The following is a 20671-nucleotide window of genomic DNA, read 5'->3' on the forward strand; positions in this document are numbered from 1 at the left end:
CATCAAGCATGGTTTTGCATTGTCACAAACATCCTCAAGCTCCTCAATTTGCTTAGTTTTCAGGATTCATCAGTGTTTTGGCCATGGTTTGTCTTATCCTGGGCATTGTGAGCATAAGAAACTTTTGACATTACAAAGAATTTGCTATTTAACTAAGAGATTGCAAACCATAAGCTGCTCCTTGTGCCATTAGCTGACCTCCTTGTGCCATATAATGCAGGAGTCTCATAACACCACAGAAACTACAGTACATGTTGTTCTAAAATAACACATATGATGGGGAAAGAGCTGAGCAATAGAGAAACAGCCTTTTAAATTGGAAATAGGCTTGAGCTGAATCATCTTTGTTTTGATCAGTACATAGAGTTGCAAGCTGGCAGCATTGTGCTCAGGACAAGGTTGTGTTCCAGAAAGATGGTATTAAAATATGTTGTATTAGCAGGAAGGGAAGGAAATGAAGGGAGGAATTGTGGTGCTAATTTTTTCATGACCCAGTGTAGTGCTAGTGGAGAGTACATGAAACATTTGAACTTTGCCTCTGAGTAGTAAGTGATTTACTCCCAGTCAAACCTTCTGCATCCTGCTTAAATCAAATGTTTCATAGAAGAATGCCAGATAAGCATGTACAGGGACATATGTGCTTTCAGTAGAGCTGCCTGTGAGATGGCAGATGATATTGCCTCATGTCTGTGATGTCCTTTAAACTGGGCTGCTAGCAATTAAAAATGCATAATTTTCTGGAAGAGCTACATTCAAATGTCACATTCTAAATGGATTCTTTGTGCATGTTTAAATAGGTCAGTTATTCTTTAGTCTAAATACAGAGGTACACCAAAGTAGTTAAGGGTGATTTTGTGCAAATTTTGATTTAAAATATAACCATTATAAAGTCATATCTCTGCCTTGTTAAACCAAACCTGTACTGGCTTAAGACTTATTCTGGTTTGCAAGTATTCCTGTCAATAGAAATTAATTAGCCATAGGAAGTTGTAGTTAACTACTATTTTTCTAAAATGAAAAGCTATTTAAAAAAATCCCAAACAAGAGACAATCAATCCCCCTACAAACCAAAATCACCCCCTTTCTCCCCCAAAATTCCAACCAACCAGCTCCCCCTCCCCAGCTACCTGTAAAAATATCTATCTTTATTGTAACAGCATGGTGGAAGCAGTACAGTTTTCTGCTGTGGATGGTTTGACTTGTTATACTAGTGTAAGCAATTACACAGTTCTCCCTTTATTTTTTTCAAACTCATGCTTGCAGAGCAATCTGTTTAAGATGGTTTTGCCACCCCTAGCAGAAGTACCAAGAAGGAACCATGAATGCTAGTTCACTGTACATATCTGAGTGCAAACCTGCCTCCACTGATGATGCAAGCTGAAATGCAAAACAGAGATACATGAAATGAGTGAGAACAGTGCAATGTGTTAGACTTCTGCAATGAGATTTATCAGAGCTGCTCTATGTAGTCCTAAATTATGTCTGCACACTGATGATATACCAGCTGTCACATTAATTACTTTCTACTGGTATAGTTTTTAGCTAAACTATTTCCCAAACTGATGTAGTTACATTAGTATACCATTCATTCAGTGTTCAGTAGATCAAATTTCCTAACACTTTAATTAAATTGGTACTTGATTCTGTGGAGAGGACTGCTGAAGTTCTACTATATGTTTTTGTCTTTTTAAGCAGAGCGGCAGCATAACTGGTTGTAGTGATAGTTTGACTTTACTTTTGTCTTAAAAGTGCATGACCAAGATGAAATTTCTGAAGATGTCACAGTACTAAAGTGTAAGCATGTGTGTGATTAAAATAACTCTCCCTCCTACACACTTTTTTCAGTTTTCTGAAACAAAAGTCTTCACTGCTTCCTCTGTTCCAGCTGAGAATCATGTGACTCCTAGGCAAAGGTAAGATCTTCTTGCACAGTTTCCCTATACCTTAAAAACTTTTTGCTTGTTGAAGCAATGCTAGCTTGCACATATAAAATGTTGACTAAAACACAGGGCAGCCTTGGTCAGAGATTGGTCAAGCTAGTTTCAAAATTGTGAAAGTCTTGCTTTTGTGGGTTCCTGTATTACCTATTATTGACTACAGAAGTGGAGCCAAACTTAGCAAATCCATGGACATAATACTGACTTCTGTACGAAGACTGCTTACTGGCAGGAACAAAAGTAGCTGGTAAGAAAACTCTGCTGCTGTTGTTGAAAAGGAAGCTCTGGCTTTGCTGTCCAGAAAATGAAAACCCTACCCCTGTAGATGTATAAAGTGTTTAGAATGTAGTGCTTTGACAAATATGCTGACAGAAAAGCTTGTGTTGCTTACCAGGAAAATCACCTTCTTGCCATCACAATTACTTGCCTTAACTGATGATACAGAGTTCAGATAAAGAAAAGAAAATATGGCAGTTGCTGCCTTTGCTTGTCTGTCTTCACCAAATGCCTGGCCAATTTTGTTGAATCAGCTGCCTGCATTAGCCTCAGAGAGCAGGTTAAGGTTGTATGATGAAGACTTCTGTAGTTGGATAGCATGAGATCTGAAAACTAGATGGCCTAATGGTCCCAAACATCCTGATACAGCTGTACTGCTACACTTCAGAGTGCAGCAAAATTTTCATTATAACATGGGTGTGACCTGGAGGAGGCATAGTGTCAGTTGGCTTACAGTTTATATTCCATTCCTTTCCTTCTTAAAGGTGATATGGCAGGAGGGTTGGACTAGATGATCTCCGCAGGTCCCTTTCAACCCCAACTATTCTGTGATATGCTCACATGTTCATTGTTTTAATGCAAATATTCTTCCAGTAGATGTCTCTCAATTTATGTTAGAAAATATTTTAGTTCATCAGCTCAAATTCTGGTGTATTGGTTTGTGGTTTTTTATTTTGATTGTTTGGTTGGTTTTTTATTTGCCATAATAAAGGCTTGGACATTAAAAAAATCTGTGCTAATCAAAGTGCTGGAAGCAGCTCTTCAGCCCAAGCCTGTGGTATATTTAGGATAAACTTAAGTCAGAATATTTTGAGTAGATTTATTTTATTGTCTGAATGCTTTACTTTTCCTTGGGTAAACCTGTGTTAAACATGTGTAGGTGTTAGTAGGCCATGTTAAATTTAAGAAAATTCACCTTTCTCATCCTGCTCAGGTATGTATGATAAAGTAATTTTGGATATGTACCTACTGTCTGACAAACGTAGCTTTTATTTCCACTGCTCTTGTGACTTCCATACCATCACATGCTCACTCAATTACTGCATGTGACTTCATTCTTTACTGTCTGTATACCTACCCCATACAGAGGTAAGACTTTGATCCCTTGCTCTTTGTGATATACAGTGAATGTGGATTATCAATATATAGAGAGTTGGCAGGTGGGATCAGCCTAAACACAATGTATCTTTTATGACTTGTCTCCAGTTACTTGGTTATATTAATCATATAGGTTATTTATGTGATACATGATGATATACATTTGGTAATGTTTTAAATGAGAACAGAGACAATTTATATTCTAGCTGTAGTGGTAAGTTTCAGCTAGCATGTCCTAGGGTGACTATGATGCTTGTATCCCCAGTCATCTGTTCTGTGTGTGCTGTATGTTGTGTTCTGCACCTTTAAGACTGGTTCTGAGAGTGAAGCAGGAAAAGAAGAAGCGTGCAGTTTGTTTTGAAAAACAGGGTTCACTCCTCTGCATTTTCTTCTTCCTTGGGATGGTGTGTTTGCCAAATGCACGGACAGCGGCCAGAGAGAGGGGGTTTTTTGCTTTTAGTTAGTTTAGCTAGTTGAAGAAAAGAAGCTTCCTGGACTCTTTTTTTTTTTTTTTTTCCTTTTTTTTTTTCTTGAGACTGTTTAAATCTGCTCTGGACTGAGAAACCCAGAGGAGGACTGGGATCTCGTGCCCGTGGCCCACTGGGGCCTGCACCTCGGCATTTTCCAGTGCCGAAGGAACTGGGACTGCTAAGAAACTGAAGGAGCTGAGCTAACTCACGGCAAGGACTTCTCTGTTTTGCCATCTCTCTTCATGGCGGCGAGAGGTTTTATTGTTTCATATTATTCATTCCTTATGCTTGTGGGCATTTTGTTAGTTAAATAAATAGTTTTTTCCACTTTTCTCCAGGGATGTTCCTTTCCCTGACCGGCTGAGGAGAGGAGCCATTTGGGTTTGCTCTCCAAAGGAACCCCGTTCAGAGGTTTCCTCCCAAATTTGCCCTAAACCAGGGCATAGCAGAATTTTATTTTCTGGCAAAAATGTCTATTCTACCTATTTTTTATAGCAGGCAAGCAGTATTTGAAAAGGCTGTTAACCATTAATAATTCTGTCGCCGGTATGGCAGCTTTAGTATTAGTGCTTTCTTCAGTTTAAGCACAGTCTAATCATCATAATTATTCCAGCCAAACTTTGCTTTGTCTTACAGCACTGATTTGGTAACACTGCTTCAAAAGCCCAAAAAGCCTGTGACCCGTACCCAAGAGACAGAAGGCAACTCATTTGTGACTCCCCAGCAACAGACCTTTGGCCAAGCCCTAGTCTTCACAAATTCTCAGCACAGCTCCCAGATGGCATCAGGAACTGGCAGCTCCAGTGCTGTAAACTCTTATTCTCCTCAAAGTCTGGTAAAAATATCTTATGCTTTCTAAATATTCCTAATGAGTAAATATTTCAGGTTAAATAACTTTTCCAGTACTGGCCATTTAATGGGATGGTTCAGTATTTATAAAATTCAGGTTGCAAATGTTGAAGGAATTCTTAATTTCATTCCTTCCATTCACACACAAAATAAAGTTTGGGTTTTTTTCTGGTTTTGCTAAGTAGTTGTTTCTCAGTTCACATGAAGTACGTGTATTAATTTTTGAGTAGAGAGCAGATGCATTTATTGCATGCTGATTTAGGATGAAATCACTTGTTTATAGTGAAGAGTTCTATGCCAGAAAACTTTGATGTGTTATTTGCAAACACATATCTGGCTGCTTTTTGTGGAAACCGGATTATTTCTGAGTCAATTGTGAGGGCTTGAAACTGGGCACATAAACTGATTTTCACAGAATAAATGCAACTATTAGTAAATGCGTGCTATTTTAAGATGCATGGATTAAAGTAAATCAGTATTGTCATAGTCAGTGATAAAGTTATGTCAGTGATCAGAGAGGGTCTGGTCATATGCTCCAACTGCTGATTTTTTTATTGGTCTTAAACTAAAACACAAGAAGTGACGCCTTAACACGAGGAAGAACTTCTTTACATTGAGGGTGGCAAAGTACTACAACAGCTTCCCAGGGAGGGTGTAGAGTAGAGTCTCCCTCTCTGGAGATGTTCAAAACCTACCTGAATGTGGGTGACCGTGCCTTGGCAGGGAGTTGGACTGGATGATCTCCAGAGGTCCCCTCCAACCCTAACAATTCTGTGATTTATTAGTAATCTAGGAGTGAAAAGGTTTTGGTTGCTGCCAAATAGCAGCTGTAGGCATTGACCCTATGGTTATGGTTATGTTCAAATCATTTATTAAATACTCAACTCCACTCTTCCCCCCTTTTTTTTTGTCTCTTGGTAGTCTGCAGGTCTTTGTTCTGGCTTTGGAGAATGTGAGTCTCCTAAATTGACAAACTCTACTGGATCCCAAATCTTGGACCAATTGAAGTCTCCAGGTTTGGGTCAGTTTACCTCTCAACAAAACAATAATAGTTCTACTGCCACTACCACATCATCCTGGGATCGAAAACCACCCATTACCCAGGCCTCAGTCCTTAGTCAGTTTGGTAAGTGCTTTGACATAGCTTTGTCTCTCTGTTAGCCTATAAGATGTCGTAATACCAAAAGCAATTTGAAATGGCCTTAAATTAAAAGCTTTTTTTAAAAAACATAATCCTAATAATATAATTGGTTACAGCATTGTGCTACACTTAGTTGCTGGTTATAGACATTATATCACAAACTAAGTTTTGAGAGGCTTAAGTCTATCTGTAAATGTCATTGAATCTTTAGAGGTTGTTGAGCTTTCATGTAATGGGATCTTTGATTTAATGTGCTTGAATATTTCAGTGGAATTTTGATGTGACTTTGTGTCATAGTTTAACCCCAACCAGCAACCAAGCCCTGTGCAGCTGCTCACTCCCTCTCCCACCAGTGGGACTGGGGAGACAATCGGAAGGGTAAAAGTGAGAAAACTTGTGGGTTGAGATAAAGACAGTTTAATAGGGAAAGCAAAAGCCACACACACAAGCAAAACAAACTAAGGAATTCATTCACCGCTTCCCATGGGCAGGCAGGTGTTCAGCCATCTCCAGGAAATCAGGGCTCCATCACTTGTAATGGTGACTTGTGAAGACAAGTGCCATCACTCCAAACATCCTCCCCTTTCTCCTTCTTCCCCCATCTTATATACTGAGCATGATGTCTCATGGTCTGGAATATCCCTTGGGTCAGTTGAGGTCATCTGTCCCAGTTGTGTCTCCTCCCAACCTCCCATGCACCCCCAGCCCCCCTCCCCAGCGTGGCCATACAAGGAGCAGAAAAGGCCTTGACTCTGTGTAAGCTCAGCAATAATAAAAACATCTCTATATTATCAACCCTGTGTTCAGCACAAATCCAAAACACAGCCCCATACCAGCCACTGGGAAGAAAATTAACTGTACCCCAGCCAAAACCAGTACACTTTGTTTCTCAACAAATCCTGGAAAATACCTATTTTCAGTGTGCCTCTGCTGCTTCTAGGTTGTACCATATTTTGGTTTTTTTCCCCAGTTTTTTCTCTTCTGCATGAATTTTTAATGAGTACTCTATAATTTCTTTATAATGTGCATCACAACTCAGCATTCTTTCCCTAGTGTGAAGTCTGTGTGCTGACAATGATGCAGATTACCCATTTTTTCTATTCATAATTGTATGAATTTTTCACATAATTGAGTAAAATTAGTAGAAACAGTGAAAATTACACAAACTTGGTTTTACAGTGTAGTTCCTAGCAGTATTCTCACTGTGAAGAGTGTTAGCTCTTGTATCTCTCTGCTGTATGAGTGTATGTTTCCAGACAGATAAGCAGCCAATTTGGTAGCAGTTGTAATCTTTGACATGCAGCAATTCTGAAAAAAATGTTTATATACATTTTAAGTTGCTTTCTAATACACTTCAATTGGATTAAAAAACCTTCACACTGCAAATGCTGTGGATCTCTTACAATCGTTGAGCAGTGCTCTGAGATACTTTTAGTGTCTGAAAATATGAAAGGGGAAGTCTTGGGAAATAACCTGTCAGCATCCAGTGTTTCTTGACTTTCAGCCATATTTAGATGGTAGATGACTTCCTATTTCTGTTGAAAATCTTTTCCTTTGTAAGGGCAGGGGAATCCCAACTCATAATACCACTAAATTGCAGCTCTAGACCCCTTGGAAGTAATCACATTTTATTGGAACAGTTAATTGCCGTAAAACTTAGTGTTTGGCTAAAAGAATCCATAACAGTTTTTGAGGCCTAATGTGTGATAATGTTGCATCACTGTATGAATAGGTTTGCTTTTATATTTTTTAAGAAAGCCAAGGCAGGTAGCTCTGGTGCAGGTGTGTTTTCCAGCAGAGCAGGGGATCTATGGGAAGTGTTTGGTGATGGTGTCCTGAGCTGGGGAAACCCCAGGAGAGAGCACCAAGACCCGTCAGGAGCCAGCAGCTTGCATGAGAGTGACTGAGGAGGCATGGGCAGGGCCAGGAGTAATGGTGGCCACCCCCTGTGGCACTTAAGCCAGGTAGTCATGCGGCAAGGTTGTGTAGGAGGCCCTGCGAGCTCAATCAGGAAGCAATGGTGTCCACCTGGCAGACAGCCACAGCCGACCTCTCTAAGTTCTACACACACCATGACTGAAACAGCTGCCTAGACAGAGCTCCGGTGGGAACATGCTGCCACCCAGGTGTCAAGCTGCAGGGTATGCCCTGCTCTTATACCAGTATTGGACAGCAGTTGTGAGCAAACCTGTGGGAGGTGTGCCCAAGTAGAGGAATTCCTCTGCTTAGTGACAGGACTCTGGGAAGTGAGTAGATCGAGGAATACCAGGGAGTGCAAGAGAGAGACTACTGCAACCAAACCCTACCTTTCCTGGGACAGGCCCACCAGTCAGACAAGGTACATGACAGGGAAGATCCCCTGTCTTCTTTCTGCTTGGCTTAACATGGTGACCTAAAGGATAGGGAGTAATGGTGACAAGTTCCTACCCAGTGCAGCAGGCACATCTCATCTGTGACTACCCCACCTTCCCAGGTGCCCTGGCATAATAGATATGAGGCTCTGCAAGTGGAGCTGAATAATGAGGACAGGGGTTCATCTGGCATGGAGGTGTCGCCAAGGTTAAGTCAGTTTATGCCCTGTGTCAAAATTGCTTCCATGAAGAAAAAAAGACAGGTCATTGTCATAGGAGACTCCCTTCTGAAGGGAACAGAAGTCTTCACGTACAGACCAGACCCACTTGTGTCTGGGGAAGGTCCTTGGGAAGTAGTTTTTAAAAACAAAGGAGTCCAGGAAAGGTGGGCATGCTTCAAAGCAGGGATCTTGAAGGCACAGGAACAGGCTGTCCCTGTGTGCCGAAAGACAAGTCAACAAGGCAAACTTCCAGCCTGGATGGGCAACGAGATTTTAAAAGAATTTAGGAATAAAAAAAGGATGTATCATCTCTGGAAGGAGGGTCAGGTTTCTCAAGAAGCATTTAGGGGGGTTACTAGGGCATGTAGGAAGAAAATTAGGGAGGCCAAAGCTCAATTTGAACTTATCTTGGCAACTTCTGTAAAGGATAATTAAAAATCTTTTTACAAATATGTTAATTGTAAAAGGAAGGATGAGACCAGCCTTTGTTATTTATTGGATGCAGGAGGGAACTTAGTAACTGTAGATGAAGAGAGGGCAGAAGTGCTTAACACCTTTTTTGTTTCAGTCTAGTGGGAAGATGGCTTATCCTCAGGATAATTGTCATACTGGGTTGGTGGACAGTGTCAGGGAACAGAATGGCTCCACCATTATCCAAGAGGAGACAGTCAGAGAACTGCTGAGATCCTTGTATACTCATAAATCTATGGGCCCAGATGGAATTCATCCCAGGGTGATGAGGGAGCTGGCAGATGAGCTTGCAAAGCCACTCTCCATCATTTACCAACAGTCCTGGCTCACTGGTGAGGTTCCAGATGACTGGAAGCTGGCCAATGTGATTCCTATTAATAAAAAGGGTAGGAAGGAGGATCCCAGTAATTAAAGACCAGTCAGTCTGACCTCAGTACCTGGCAAGATAATGGAGCAGTTTATACTGAGAGCTATTATGCAGCACTTACAAGACAGCCTGGGTATTAGACCCAGCCAGCACGGGTTTAGGAATGGTAGGTCGTGTTTGACCAACCTGGTCTCCTTTTATGACCAGATGACCCACCTGGTGGATGCAGGAAGGGTTGTGGATGTTGTCTATTTGGACTTCAGCAAGGCCTTTGACACTGTCTCCCACAGCATATTCATGGAAAAGCTGGCAGTCTGGGGCTTGGACAGGAGCACTCATTGCTGGGTTAAGAACTGGCTGAATGGCCTGGCCCAGAGAGTGGTGGTGAATGGTGCTGTATCCAGCTGGCAGCCAGTCACCAGTGGTGTACCTCAGGGGTCTGTATTGGGGCCAGTTCTGTTCAATATTTTTGCTGATGACATAGATGGGGGTATTGAATCTTTCATTATTAAATTTGCAGATGACACTAAACTGGGAGCGTATGCCAATCTGTTGGAGGGTAGAAGGGCTCTCCAGAGAGACCTGGAATGATTGGATGGATGGGCAGAATGCAGTGGGATGAGGTTTAATAGGTCCAAGTGCCGAGTCCTGCATTTTGGCCACAATAACCCCCTGCAATGTTATAGGCTGGGGACAGTGTGCCCGGACAGCGATGAAGTTGCAACAAGAAGTCTGAGGGCAATCAAGAGAAACTTCAGTGTCTTGGAGTGACTGGTTAAGGGATCAGGAGTACAAAAAGTGTTCTCTGTCCTTACAGTTGCAGGGAATGATGAGGGAAAAAACAGGAAGAGCCAGCAGATCAAGGCAGTTATGGAAAGATGTCCACAAAAGCCCAGCCCCCCAGGGGTGAATACATTTTATAGCTTTTAGGAAATGAGTATAATTGATAAAAAGCACCAATTAGGAAGACAAGTGCTGATGCAATTCCCCCAGGTCAAGCCCCTTCTCAGGAGCCTCCCCTTCAGAACTAGTTGTACTTTGTCCATGAGAATGTATCTCGAAGAGTTATTCTTGATCTTGGTTCCCAGGAATAATCAAGATTGCACGGAGCCTTGTACGTCCAAGGACTTGGAGCTCTGGAATTTGTTTTGTCTTTCTGCCTAGGGAAAGGCCATGGAAAAGTACTGGGAAAACTAGTCACTAATACAGTAGCCTACAGAGCTACAAATATGTGTGAAAAATACAGAGAACATATAAAAGAAAAAAAGGCAAAACCTAAACGGCATCAGATGGAGATCCGTGAGGCAGCAAAGACACAAGGGTTATTGATTTGTTAGAAATCCCAGAAGTGCCTGAGAATGGTCACACAGGAATTGGAGCTTCTCCCCTCCAAAAAGGCAGCAGAATCAATAGCCCAAATGAAGTGCATCTACACCAACACACACAGCATGGACAACAGGAAGAGGTGGAAGCCATGGTGCAGCAGAAAAATTATGACATAGCTTACATCATGGAAACATGATGGGATGATTCACACAACTGGAAAGCTGCAATGGATGGCTATAAACTCTTCAGAAGCGACAGGAAAGGAAGGAGAGGCAGTGGGGTAGCCCTGTATGTTAGGGAGTGTCTTGATTGCCTGGAGCTTAATGGTGGTGATGACAGAGTTGAGGGTTCATGGGGATGTCATGGGTTGAAGCAGTATCTCCCTGCTAGGACCTTGGAATTCTCTGGAAAGGACAGACACCTATGGAGGGGGGCAGGTTTTGGATTGACATGCAGTTCTGGCCACTCAGAAAATGGAAGGTGACTTTTGGTAATACCCATATAAAAGCTGAAGCTGGGTTGGAGACTTACTCTTTCTTCCCCCATCTGGCGAGCAGGTAACACATGGGCTGGCTGAGGAGAGCCCGGCTTAGGCCCTGGCTGCCCTCAGGGTGGCGGGGGCCAGCTGGGCCTCCAGGAGCCGCTGCCCGCAGAGGACACAGGGCTGGTCATGTGTCTGGGCTGCGGCAGGGATCAGGGCAGATTGTGGCAGGGCCGTGCCCTGGCCCCCCTGGCTGCTGGCACCTCTGGCCCAAGGGGAGGATGGGATCCCCTCTACTCTACGCTGGGCCTTACAGAGCAGCTACGAGCAGCTCACGCCATCAGATCAAGGAGTGGAATACAAGGTATCCATCAGCCTCTCCCCCACCGCCAAGGCTTTGAAACATTTGCAGCTGCTGTGGCAGAGACCACATGACCACTGCAGGCCTGGGAAAGCTTTAACTCTTTCCTGACACAGACTGAGACTTTAAACTCTAACCCTTCTCAGAGATGAAAGAAAAGGCCAAATTGGAGACATGTAAAGGGACAATATGGAGATCTCAAAGTCAGTAGAGTGACTTTTAAGTGGTAGAGATGACAAGTTGCCTTGGTTCTAGGCTGAAAATCTTCTATGGATTTTGGTAACAGGATAATCTTTTAAATCATGGACAATATAATTTGGGGAGATGATTTGTGGATTTGAGCAAAGGCATCTGTGATAAACTGACTGAATATTTTTGTGCCCCCCATGAGAGGTTGAACAGAGAGAGATGAGAAGTCCTCTGCCAGTGAAGAAGTGAGACCATCTATGTTCCCTGAGTTGAAAAAGATACTTTGGTTTTTGAAACAGCTCATTTTTAAAAGGTACCACCCCAAGTTGTGAATCCACAGCCCACAGGTAGTCATGGGAAAGGCTACGTGATATGGGAAATTCCACAGCTGCAGAAGTCCCCCGGACAGGCTGCTTTTGTGTAAAAGTTACCAAACAACAGGAGAAACTTCTCTCTCAAAGACTGAATGAAAGACTTTTATAAGTGGTACTGACCTGGAGTTCTGAGTTTTGCCTCTTTACATTGTTTGTAGAAAATGAAAAGTTTGTAGTGAGAGAAAGGGTTTGTTTTAGAAATTAATTTGTGTTGTTGTTTTTTTTTTTTTCTTTTCTTATTTTCTTCTCTTAGTGTATGTTAGTAAAATCTCTCTGTTTTTGCTTCAAAGTTGAGCCTGCTTTTGCCTTTTTCTCCAAAAATCCTATCTCCCAGTTAGCAAAGAAATTCGGCAAATGTAAAACCACCACACAAATGGTGCTGTGACTTGGATAAGCAAACCTAAACCATAACAGGGGAGGAATCCAAGGGAAGGCCAACAGGGCAGATGTGAGTCTGTTATAGATCACCCAACCAGTATGAAGAGGCAGATGACATATTCTATAAGCATCTGGGAGAACTCTCATGATTGCTAGTCCTTCTTCTTGTCCAGGACATCAACTTACCAGTTGTGTACTGGAAATACAACACAGCGGAGAGGAAACAGTCTGTGAGGTTCCTGGAGTGTGTGGAAGAGAACTTCCTGACTCAGCTGCTGAGCCACCCAGGGGAGGTGCTCTGCTGGACCTGCTGTTTGTGAACAGAGAAGGACTGGTGGGTGATGTGGTGGTCAGAGGCTGTCTTCGGCACAGCAATCACAAAATGATAGCATTTTGGGTTCTTGGAGAAGTGAGGATAAGGGTCAGCAGAACTGCTATGTTGGACCTCCAGAGAGCAGACTTTGGCCTGTTTAGGAGACTGGTTGATGGAATCCCTTGGCAGGCAGTCTTGAAGGGCAAAGGAGTCCAGGAAGGTTGGACATTCTTCAAGAAGGAAATTCTAAAGGTGCAGGCAGTCTTCACGTTCCAGAAGATGAGCTGACGGAGAAGACCAGCCTGGTTGAACAGAGACCTTTGGCTGGAACTTGGGGGAAAAAAGAATCTGTCATCCTTGGAAGAAGGGGCAGTCAACTTGCAAGGATTACAAGGATGTTCGGTGTCGCTCTAGGATTTCAGAAGGCAAAGAGCATAGAAAAAGACGGCTTTTTTGTTTAAATTTTTACTACTTTTTATAAGGTGTTCTGATACAGACTTAACATGATTGGTAAATAGGAACGACACTTCTTTAATGCCATTGGTTAAACTACAGAAACAGCAAACACCAGCTGGACAAAGATTGTTTTGAGAAAGGATAGTTGTTTACCAAGATTGTTTTGAGAAAAAGCTTTCTTGAGAAATTTTTCTTTGGGAAAAGTTAGCAGCCACTAGCAGGCTAAAAATCTCTAAGGCCCACAGTTGGGAAAAAATTAGAAGGGCCAAAGCCCAGCTAGAACTCAATCTGGCTACTGCCATAAAAGACAATAAAAAATGTTTCTATAAATATATCAGCAGCAAAAGGAGGGACAAGGACAATATCCTTAATTGAGTGTGTGAGAAAGCATAGTGACAAAGGATGAGGAAAAGGCTGAGGTACTCAATGTCTTCTTTGCTTCAGTCTTTTATAACATGACTGGTTTGTTCTCTGGGTCCCCAGCCTCCTGAGCTGGAAGATGGAGACAGGTAACAAAATGAAGCCCTCACAATCCAAGGGGAAATGGTCAATGACCTGCTACACCACTTAGACACACACCAGTCCTTGGGGTTGGATGTGCTCCACCGAAGGGTACTGAGGGAGCTGACAGAAGTGCTCACCAAGCAACTTTCAATCATTTGTCACCAGTCCTGGCTAACCAAGGAGGTTCCAGAAGACTGGCGTTTAGCAAATGTGATGTCCATCCACAAGAAGAGTTGGAAGTAGGATCTGGGGAACTGCAGACCTGTCAGCCTGACCTCTGTGCCAGGGAAGGTTATGGAACAGATCATCTTGAGTGTCATCACGTGGCACCTACAGAACAACCAAGCGATCAGGCCCAGCCAGCATGGGTTTAGGAAAGGCAGGTCCTGCTTGACCAACCTGATCTTCTTCTATGACAGGGCAACCTGCCTAGTGGATGAGGCAAAAGCTGTGGCTGTTGTCTGCCTGGAGTTTAGTAAAGCCTTTGACACTGTCTCACACAACATTCTCTTGGAGAAACTGGCTGCTTATGGCTTGAACAGTTATACAGTTGGGTGGGTCCATAAATTTGCAGAGAACAAGTTGGGTTGAAGTGTTGATTTACTGGAGGATAGGAAGGTTCTGCAGAGGGCTCTGGCTAGTCTGGATTAATGGTCTGAGGCCAATGATATTCAGTTCAACAAGGCCAAGTGCCAGGTCCTGCACTTGGGTCACACCAGCCCCCTGCAGTGCTACAGGCTTGGGGCAGAGTGGCTGGAAAGCAGCTCAGCAGAAAAGGACCTGGGAATGCTGGTCAACAGCCAGCTGAACGTGTGTCAGTGTGTGCCCAGGTGGCCCAGAAGGCCAATGGCATTCTGGCCTGTATCAGCAATAGTGTGGCCAGCAGGTCCAGGGCAGTGATCATTCCCCTGTACTGGTCACTGGTGAGGCCACACCTCAAATCCTGTCTTGAATTTTTGGCCCCTCACTACAACAGAGATATTGAGGTGATGGAGTGTGTCCAGAGAAGAGCAATGAAGCTTATGAAGGGTCTGGAGCCCAAGTCCTACGAGAAGCAGCTGAGGGAGCTGGAGGTGTTTAACCTGGAGAAAAGGAGGCTCAGGGGGGACCTTATTGCTCTCCACAGCTAACTGAAAGGAGGTTGTAGCAACGTGTGGATCAGTTTCTTCTCCCAGGTAACACATGACAAAACGAAATAGCTTTAAGTTTCACCAGGGAAAGTTTAGATTGGATATTAGGGAAAATCACTTCATGGACAGTGTTGTCAAGCTGCCCAGGGAAGTGGTGGAGACACCATCCCTGGAGGTATTTTAAAAGTTGTATAGATATGGTGCTTAGGGATATGGTTTACTGTTGGATTTGGCAGTGCTAGGTTGGTGGTAGGACTTGATTTTAGAGGTCTTTTCCAACCTAAACATTTCAATGATTCTAAATACTGCTTGCCAACAGCTGTTTATTTAAAGTAGAGAATATCAAGTGTTAGCTTTATTATTACAGTGGTAATGTTCAGTATGAAACTTGTGTGATGTCTGAAAGAGACTTGCACGCTCTATAAAATCATAGCTGTCCAGTGTGTCAGGTCACCCAGATTGTTTCATAAAGGGTAGAAGCATGAAGAGCAGAGTTCAATGCTTTAATTTTGATGTTTCTTTTTCCCCAACACTGACCAGACTTGAAATCGCAGCCTCAAACATCCCCAGTTCTAAGCCATCTGACCCAGCGACAGCAACAACAAATGCAGACAGCCCCTGTTCCTCCTCCTGGGCTGGAGTCCTTCTCCTCCCAGGTAAAACTCCACGAGCCATCACCAGTAGACACCTCTACCACTGTTAGCAAAATATTACAGCTCCCCACTATATCTATGGATAACCAGGAAGTGGCTGCCCGTCAAACCCAGCAGAAGCAGATAAAACCACCAAAACGGAGGATAACTCCAGCATCCAAGGTGGGTAATTGAGTTTGTCCTTAGTAAACATATAAGCATACAAAAGCTTGTATCAGCAATAGTATGGCCAGCAGGACCAGGGAAGCAATTGTTCCTCTGTACTTGGTACTGGTGAAGCTACACCTTGAGTCCTGTGTCCGGTTCTGGGCCCCTCAGTTCAGGAAGGATATTGAGGTTCTGAAGCAAGTCCAGAGAAGAGTAATGAAGCTGCTGAAGGGGCTGGAGCACAAGTCCTATGAGGAGCAGCTGAGGGAGCTGGGGGGGCTTAACCTGGAGAAAAGGAGGCTCAGGGGGATCTTCTTCCTCTCTGCAACTGACAGGAGGATGGAGCCAGGCAGGGGTTGGTCTCTTCTCCCAGGTAACAATTGACAAGACAAGAGGAAATGGCCTCAAGTCACACCCAGGGAGGTTTAGATAGGATATTAGGAAAAATTTCTTTACGGAAAGGATTGTCAAGCATTGGAACAGGCTGCCCAGGAAGGTGGTGGAGTCACCATCCTTGGAGGTATTTAAAAAACATGTAGATGTGGTGCTTAGAGACATGGTTTAGTTGTGGACCTAGATTAATGGTAAGGCTTGATCTTAAGGGTCTTTTCCAACCTTAATCATTCTATATATAAGTTTCTAGGAAGAAGAGGAGCAAAGACCATGGTCTGTTTCTTGTTTATAAAGCAGGAACTTCAAAGCTGAATAGTTTTTAGGTTCAAAATACAGTGATGTCTTTTCCAAGCACATATCTAATTGTTCTGTGTTGAAAATGACTGTTGCAAAAATGTGATTTTTGGATTGACTTAGTAGCCACAAGATGAATATTGGCTGAGGGGGATGATCACAGATGACACTTTTATATTGTAGAGTAGTACAGCTTACTCTTTCAGCTCTGGATCAGGGCACAGAATCAATGAATTAATTTCAGGTTACAAGAATGTAGTTAATTTATGTAAAGTGAGGGCTTGTCACAGGTCTAGTTAGCAGCAAAGGCTGAAGAAGCCTGTAGTTAAGGGACAAGAGTACAAATTACTTATATCTTTTTTACAGATAGTGCATGCAAAGGAATTACGTTGCGTTTTTTCCTCCTTTAAGATTCCTGCCTCTGCAGTGGAGATGCCTGGATCAGCAGATGTAACAGGATTAAATGTTCAGTTTGGAGCTTTGGAGTTTGGATCAGAGCCTACGCTCACAGAATTTGGATCAACTTCAAGCAGTGAGAGTACCAGCCAGGCAACCAACAATAGCTTGTACTCAAAATCTGTCAAGTATGTGTGAGTTCCCCTCCTGCATTCTTGCATGTCTTCTTTAAGGGGTCAAGTTTGTGCCAAAAACATCAAGGCACAATTGGCATGTAATGAGAGGGGGAAATATGATGACATGTAAGGTGAACGTGTGCCCAGGTGGCCAAGAAGGTCAATGGCATCCTGGCCTGTATCAGCAATAATGTGGCCAGCAGGGCCAGGGAAATGATTCTTCCCCTGTACTTGGCACTGGTGAGGCCACACCTCGAGTCCTGTGTTCAGTTCTGGGCCCCTCAATTCAGGAAGGACATTGAGGTGCTGGAGTGAGTCCAGAGAAGGGCGACAGAACTGGTAAAGGGTCTGGAGTGCATGTCCTATGAGGAGCAGCTGAGGGAGCTGGGGATGTTTATCCTGGAGAAGAGGATGTTCAGGGGGGACCTTCTCACTCTCTACAACTCCCTGACAGGAGAGTGGAGTGAGGTGAGGGTTGGGCTCTGTTCCCCGGGAACAAGGGACAGGACAAGAGGACACAGTCTTAAGCTGTGACAGAGGAGGTTCAGGTTGGACATTAGCAGGAATTTCTTCCCAGAAAGGGTGATTACACATTGGAATGGGCTGCCCAGGATGGTGGCAGTCACCATCCCTGCAGGTGTTTAGGGAAAGACTGGATGTGGCACTTAGTGCCAAGGTCTGGTTGACAAGGTGATATTTGGTTATAGGTTGGACTCAATGACCTCAGAGGTCTTTTTCAACCTAATTGATTCTGTGATTCTGTGAAGTGTTTTCTGTGAATGACATCTTAAAGAAGAAATTTATTTTCTAATTACAATCAAAATCTCCCTTGATGGGTCAGTGTGAAGCTGGAGATGACATGAATGTATATAACCTTATAATTAAGCTACCCTTTATAAAACTGCTATTTTGTGTTTAATTTTCCTGATTTTTAAATTTGTTTGGGAGTTTGTTCCTCACAACAAAATTTTTTTCTGCTTTTTGGTCCAGGAGAGATGACCTTTGTAACATATATGTCTATTAGTAGATTGGCACCAGATTACAAATCTGATCCTTCTATGGGATGAGAAAAAAGCCAGTCTTTCATTATGCAGAACCTCTTACTGAAATGCTAAAATGGCCAATGATAAATAACGATAAATGCCAGCACACTAGTAACCCATTTTTTCTTCCTTATTCATTCAAAAATTGGCTTCAATAAGATGTTTCCCAAAGTTAAATCAGAAATATTATTAAAAATGAACTTTCACATTAATTTCTAGTTCTGTAAACCTAAAATAATAATAATAAAATTTAAAAAAAAGCTGTTTAGGAAGTAAAACAATAAAACAATCCTGCATTTTTCCTCTGCATAGTTCTGTTAGACTGCTACTTTAATGACAGAATTCTATTGTTAAAAGAGACTGTGTGTTTCTCATCATATACCAGACTTTTTGGATCTATTTGTTTAAAAAAGAGTTAATGTTCATTAATATATCCTTTGAGAAGGTGAAAATAACATGACCAAAAAAAGTGCTTGTGTGTAAACTCTTGTTTTGGTTGGGCTGGCAGGAGGAAGATGAATGATGCTTAGTGCAGCTAATGGTTTTGAAACAGTGATTACTGGGGACCAAAGTAAAATGATATATTTTTTCTCATTATTTGATTTTCTAGTATAAATAATGGAGATTTGACTGCATGTTTAAGGTAGTGTAGTTCTAGATAACTATATAGGAGCTGATATTTTCACAAAGGTATTTGAGATGTAGTTTGCCATGTTGATAAATAATTTTTACTTTTTTCAGTGATACTTTGAATACCTCTCTGCCAATATTCAATACAGTACAGGAGTCCACCTACACAACCTCTGCCATCAGCTCTTCCAGTCTGACCTGCTCATCCCAGAGCACTAGCCCAATAACAACTTCCTCCTATGAGCAGACTTCTGTGCTTAGTAGGATAGTGTACCAAAGCTCCATGGCTCCATCTGAACCAACCTCTGTTGCAGTTACAGTGAGTGAAATTCCAAAATAAGACTTCTACAAAAGGGAAATATTCTTATTGGTGTTAGACTTGTATTACCCAGATATGGTAATATTTAATCAAGCCAAGTGGTATTTTTGATTCCCAAGGCCACTGTTGTTTTTTCTTTTCCTATTTTGTAGCCATTTCTTGTATATAGGATATAAGAGCCGCTGCTTTTATGGGTTTTGACATCTTAAATTGCTGTTTGACCATTATTCTTAGTAACATTTAACATTCTAGTTGAGTTTCCTTCCCTGAAGCTTAGTTTTTAAAAAAGAAACTATCTCTGTATATAAATATCAGTCATAGTATTTTGCCATAACTTGACCATTTCCATCCACAGGTATATTATTTATTAAATTAATATGGCACCTAGATATTGGATCCCAAACTGTTTGTGGCCCTTCCAGCATTACTCTTTTGTTGGATTTAAACAGCAGTTGGAATTAGTTTCATCTTTTATTTTAAAAAGCATAAGGACAGATCTAGTCTAGGACAGAGAAAGTCTCAGGAGATATTCAAAAGCACCTACTCTATTTGCATATGGAATGTAGGTTTGTTTTAAGAGAATTTATTTTATCAAATATTTAAGGAACTTGTGAGAGTTTGTAAGTTTATTTACTCCTGGCCTTTGTTATGTAATGGCTCAGTCACACTTGTCTTCTGCACTAGCTCATATTTACTGGTGAGGATCAAGCATAGACTAGCCAGTTCTGTACTCCAGTGTTATCCAAAAAACAACTGGTGCCTCTCAAGTTTTATCTTTCAATGGAAAAAAATTGGTGTCTCTGTGTAACTTGGATAGTTAAAATTGTGAGTTGCATTAGATCAAAAGCACAACCATTTCCTATATGTTATAGCAATTCTTTCTTTCATATCGGTGTGAACCTGAAGTTTTTATGTTATATACAGTAGATGGGATGGTCTCCTGCTGATCGGTGTATTATGGGCAGTATATGGGATTCTGTATGTTCAGTACACCTCACACTTGAGACAACTTTATTATGTGGTTTTGTTAAAGGCTATAAAAAAAGTTAATTTTCTGTCTTTTTGATCTTTCAATTTAGAATGAATATAGAATTTTGCATGAAGCATGTTCTGTGTGTGGTTTGGTCTGAAAATTTAACATTCCTATTTGATAATTTATTCATCCATTTCTCCTTTGTTTACAGAATGGGCACATCAGTGTTAGAACACAGGCAACTCTTGACAGTAAGTTTACAAAGCTTGGTTGTGCACAGGACTTTCTGATCTTTCCTTACTACTTGCTGTGTGCACAACTGTAGCAGTGATGTCTGGTTTAAGGTTTTATATTGTTCTCACGGACTATTTTATTTCTGACTCTTTTGAGTTTATTTTGTATTTTCATAAGATATACTACTTGCTGCTTGACTAAAACTGAAGTGTGAAAGCAGCTCTATTAAATCTACAAACCCGAGCAGTCTTAGAATTAAAGCAGCTGATTTGCTGCTGCTTTTTCTTTTGAATTTATCTGCCAAAATTAGTAGAAAATAAAAAAATATAAAATTAATTATTAATATAAAATTTAATAGTAATTCTTCCAATTCTCAGTTGGGAAGATGTGAATAGCATTTAGCTATAATGACACAAAGTCACATTCTCTGAATGCACCTCTCATTTGGTGTAGTGCTACTTGTGCCCTATTAGAAGGCTGTGGGGAATAAGGGTGACTAACATGCTCCCTCTGCCAGGTACCTTGCTCCCTTGCAGTGGAGTAAGAATAACACAATACTGGCTCTGATACAGGCGTTACTGTTATCTTAGCTAGGTTCTAATGTGATATTTTACTTGTAGCATCCCTACATCTCTGTTCCTGGAGTTAAAATAATTAAATTAAATTCTAGTTTTCAATCCTCTGACCTTTATGGGCTGCTCTGTGGAAATTTTCAAGGGC

General features: G+C 41.9%; 1 protein-coding gene and 1 non-coding gene across 2 annotated transcripts in view; both read left to right on the forward strand.

Moving 5' to 3' along the window:
* Nucleotides 1-20671, forward strand: part of LOC136373264 (ubiquitin-associated protein 2-like) — a 188259-nt gene that overhangs the window by 69298 nt on the left and 98290 nt on the right. Inside the window, exons 9-15 of the mRNA XM_066338170.1 lie at nt 1846-1913; nt 4418-4616; nt 5552-5756; nt 15234-15508; nt 16592-16764; nt 18537-18744; nt 19929-19968. Of these exons, the coding sequence (XP_066194267.1) occupies nt 1846-1913; nt 4418-4616; nt 5552-5756; nt 15234-15508; nt 16592-16764; nt 18537-18744; nt 19929-19968 (1168 nt within the window). The remainder of the gene's footprint in view (nt 1-1845; nt 1914-4417; nt 4617-5551; nt 5757-15233; nt 15509-16591; nt 16765-18536; nt 18745-19928; nt 19969-20671) is intronic.
* Nucleotides 16210-16295, forward strand: LOC136373475 (small nucleolar RNA SNORD121A). The gene has a single exon (XR_010745653.1). It is a non-coding gene; the product is annotated as a small nucleolar RNA SNORD121A (small nucleolar RNA).

The sequence above is a fragment of the Sylvia atricapilla genome, chromosome W, assembly GCF_009819655.1.
Source record: "Sylvia atricapilla isolate bSylAtr1 chromosome W, bSylAtr1.pri, whole genome shotgun sequence".
In the NCBI taxonomy this organism is placed as follows: Eukaryota; Metazoa; Chordata; class Aves; order Passeriformes; family Sylviidae; genus Sylvia; species Sylvia atricapilla.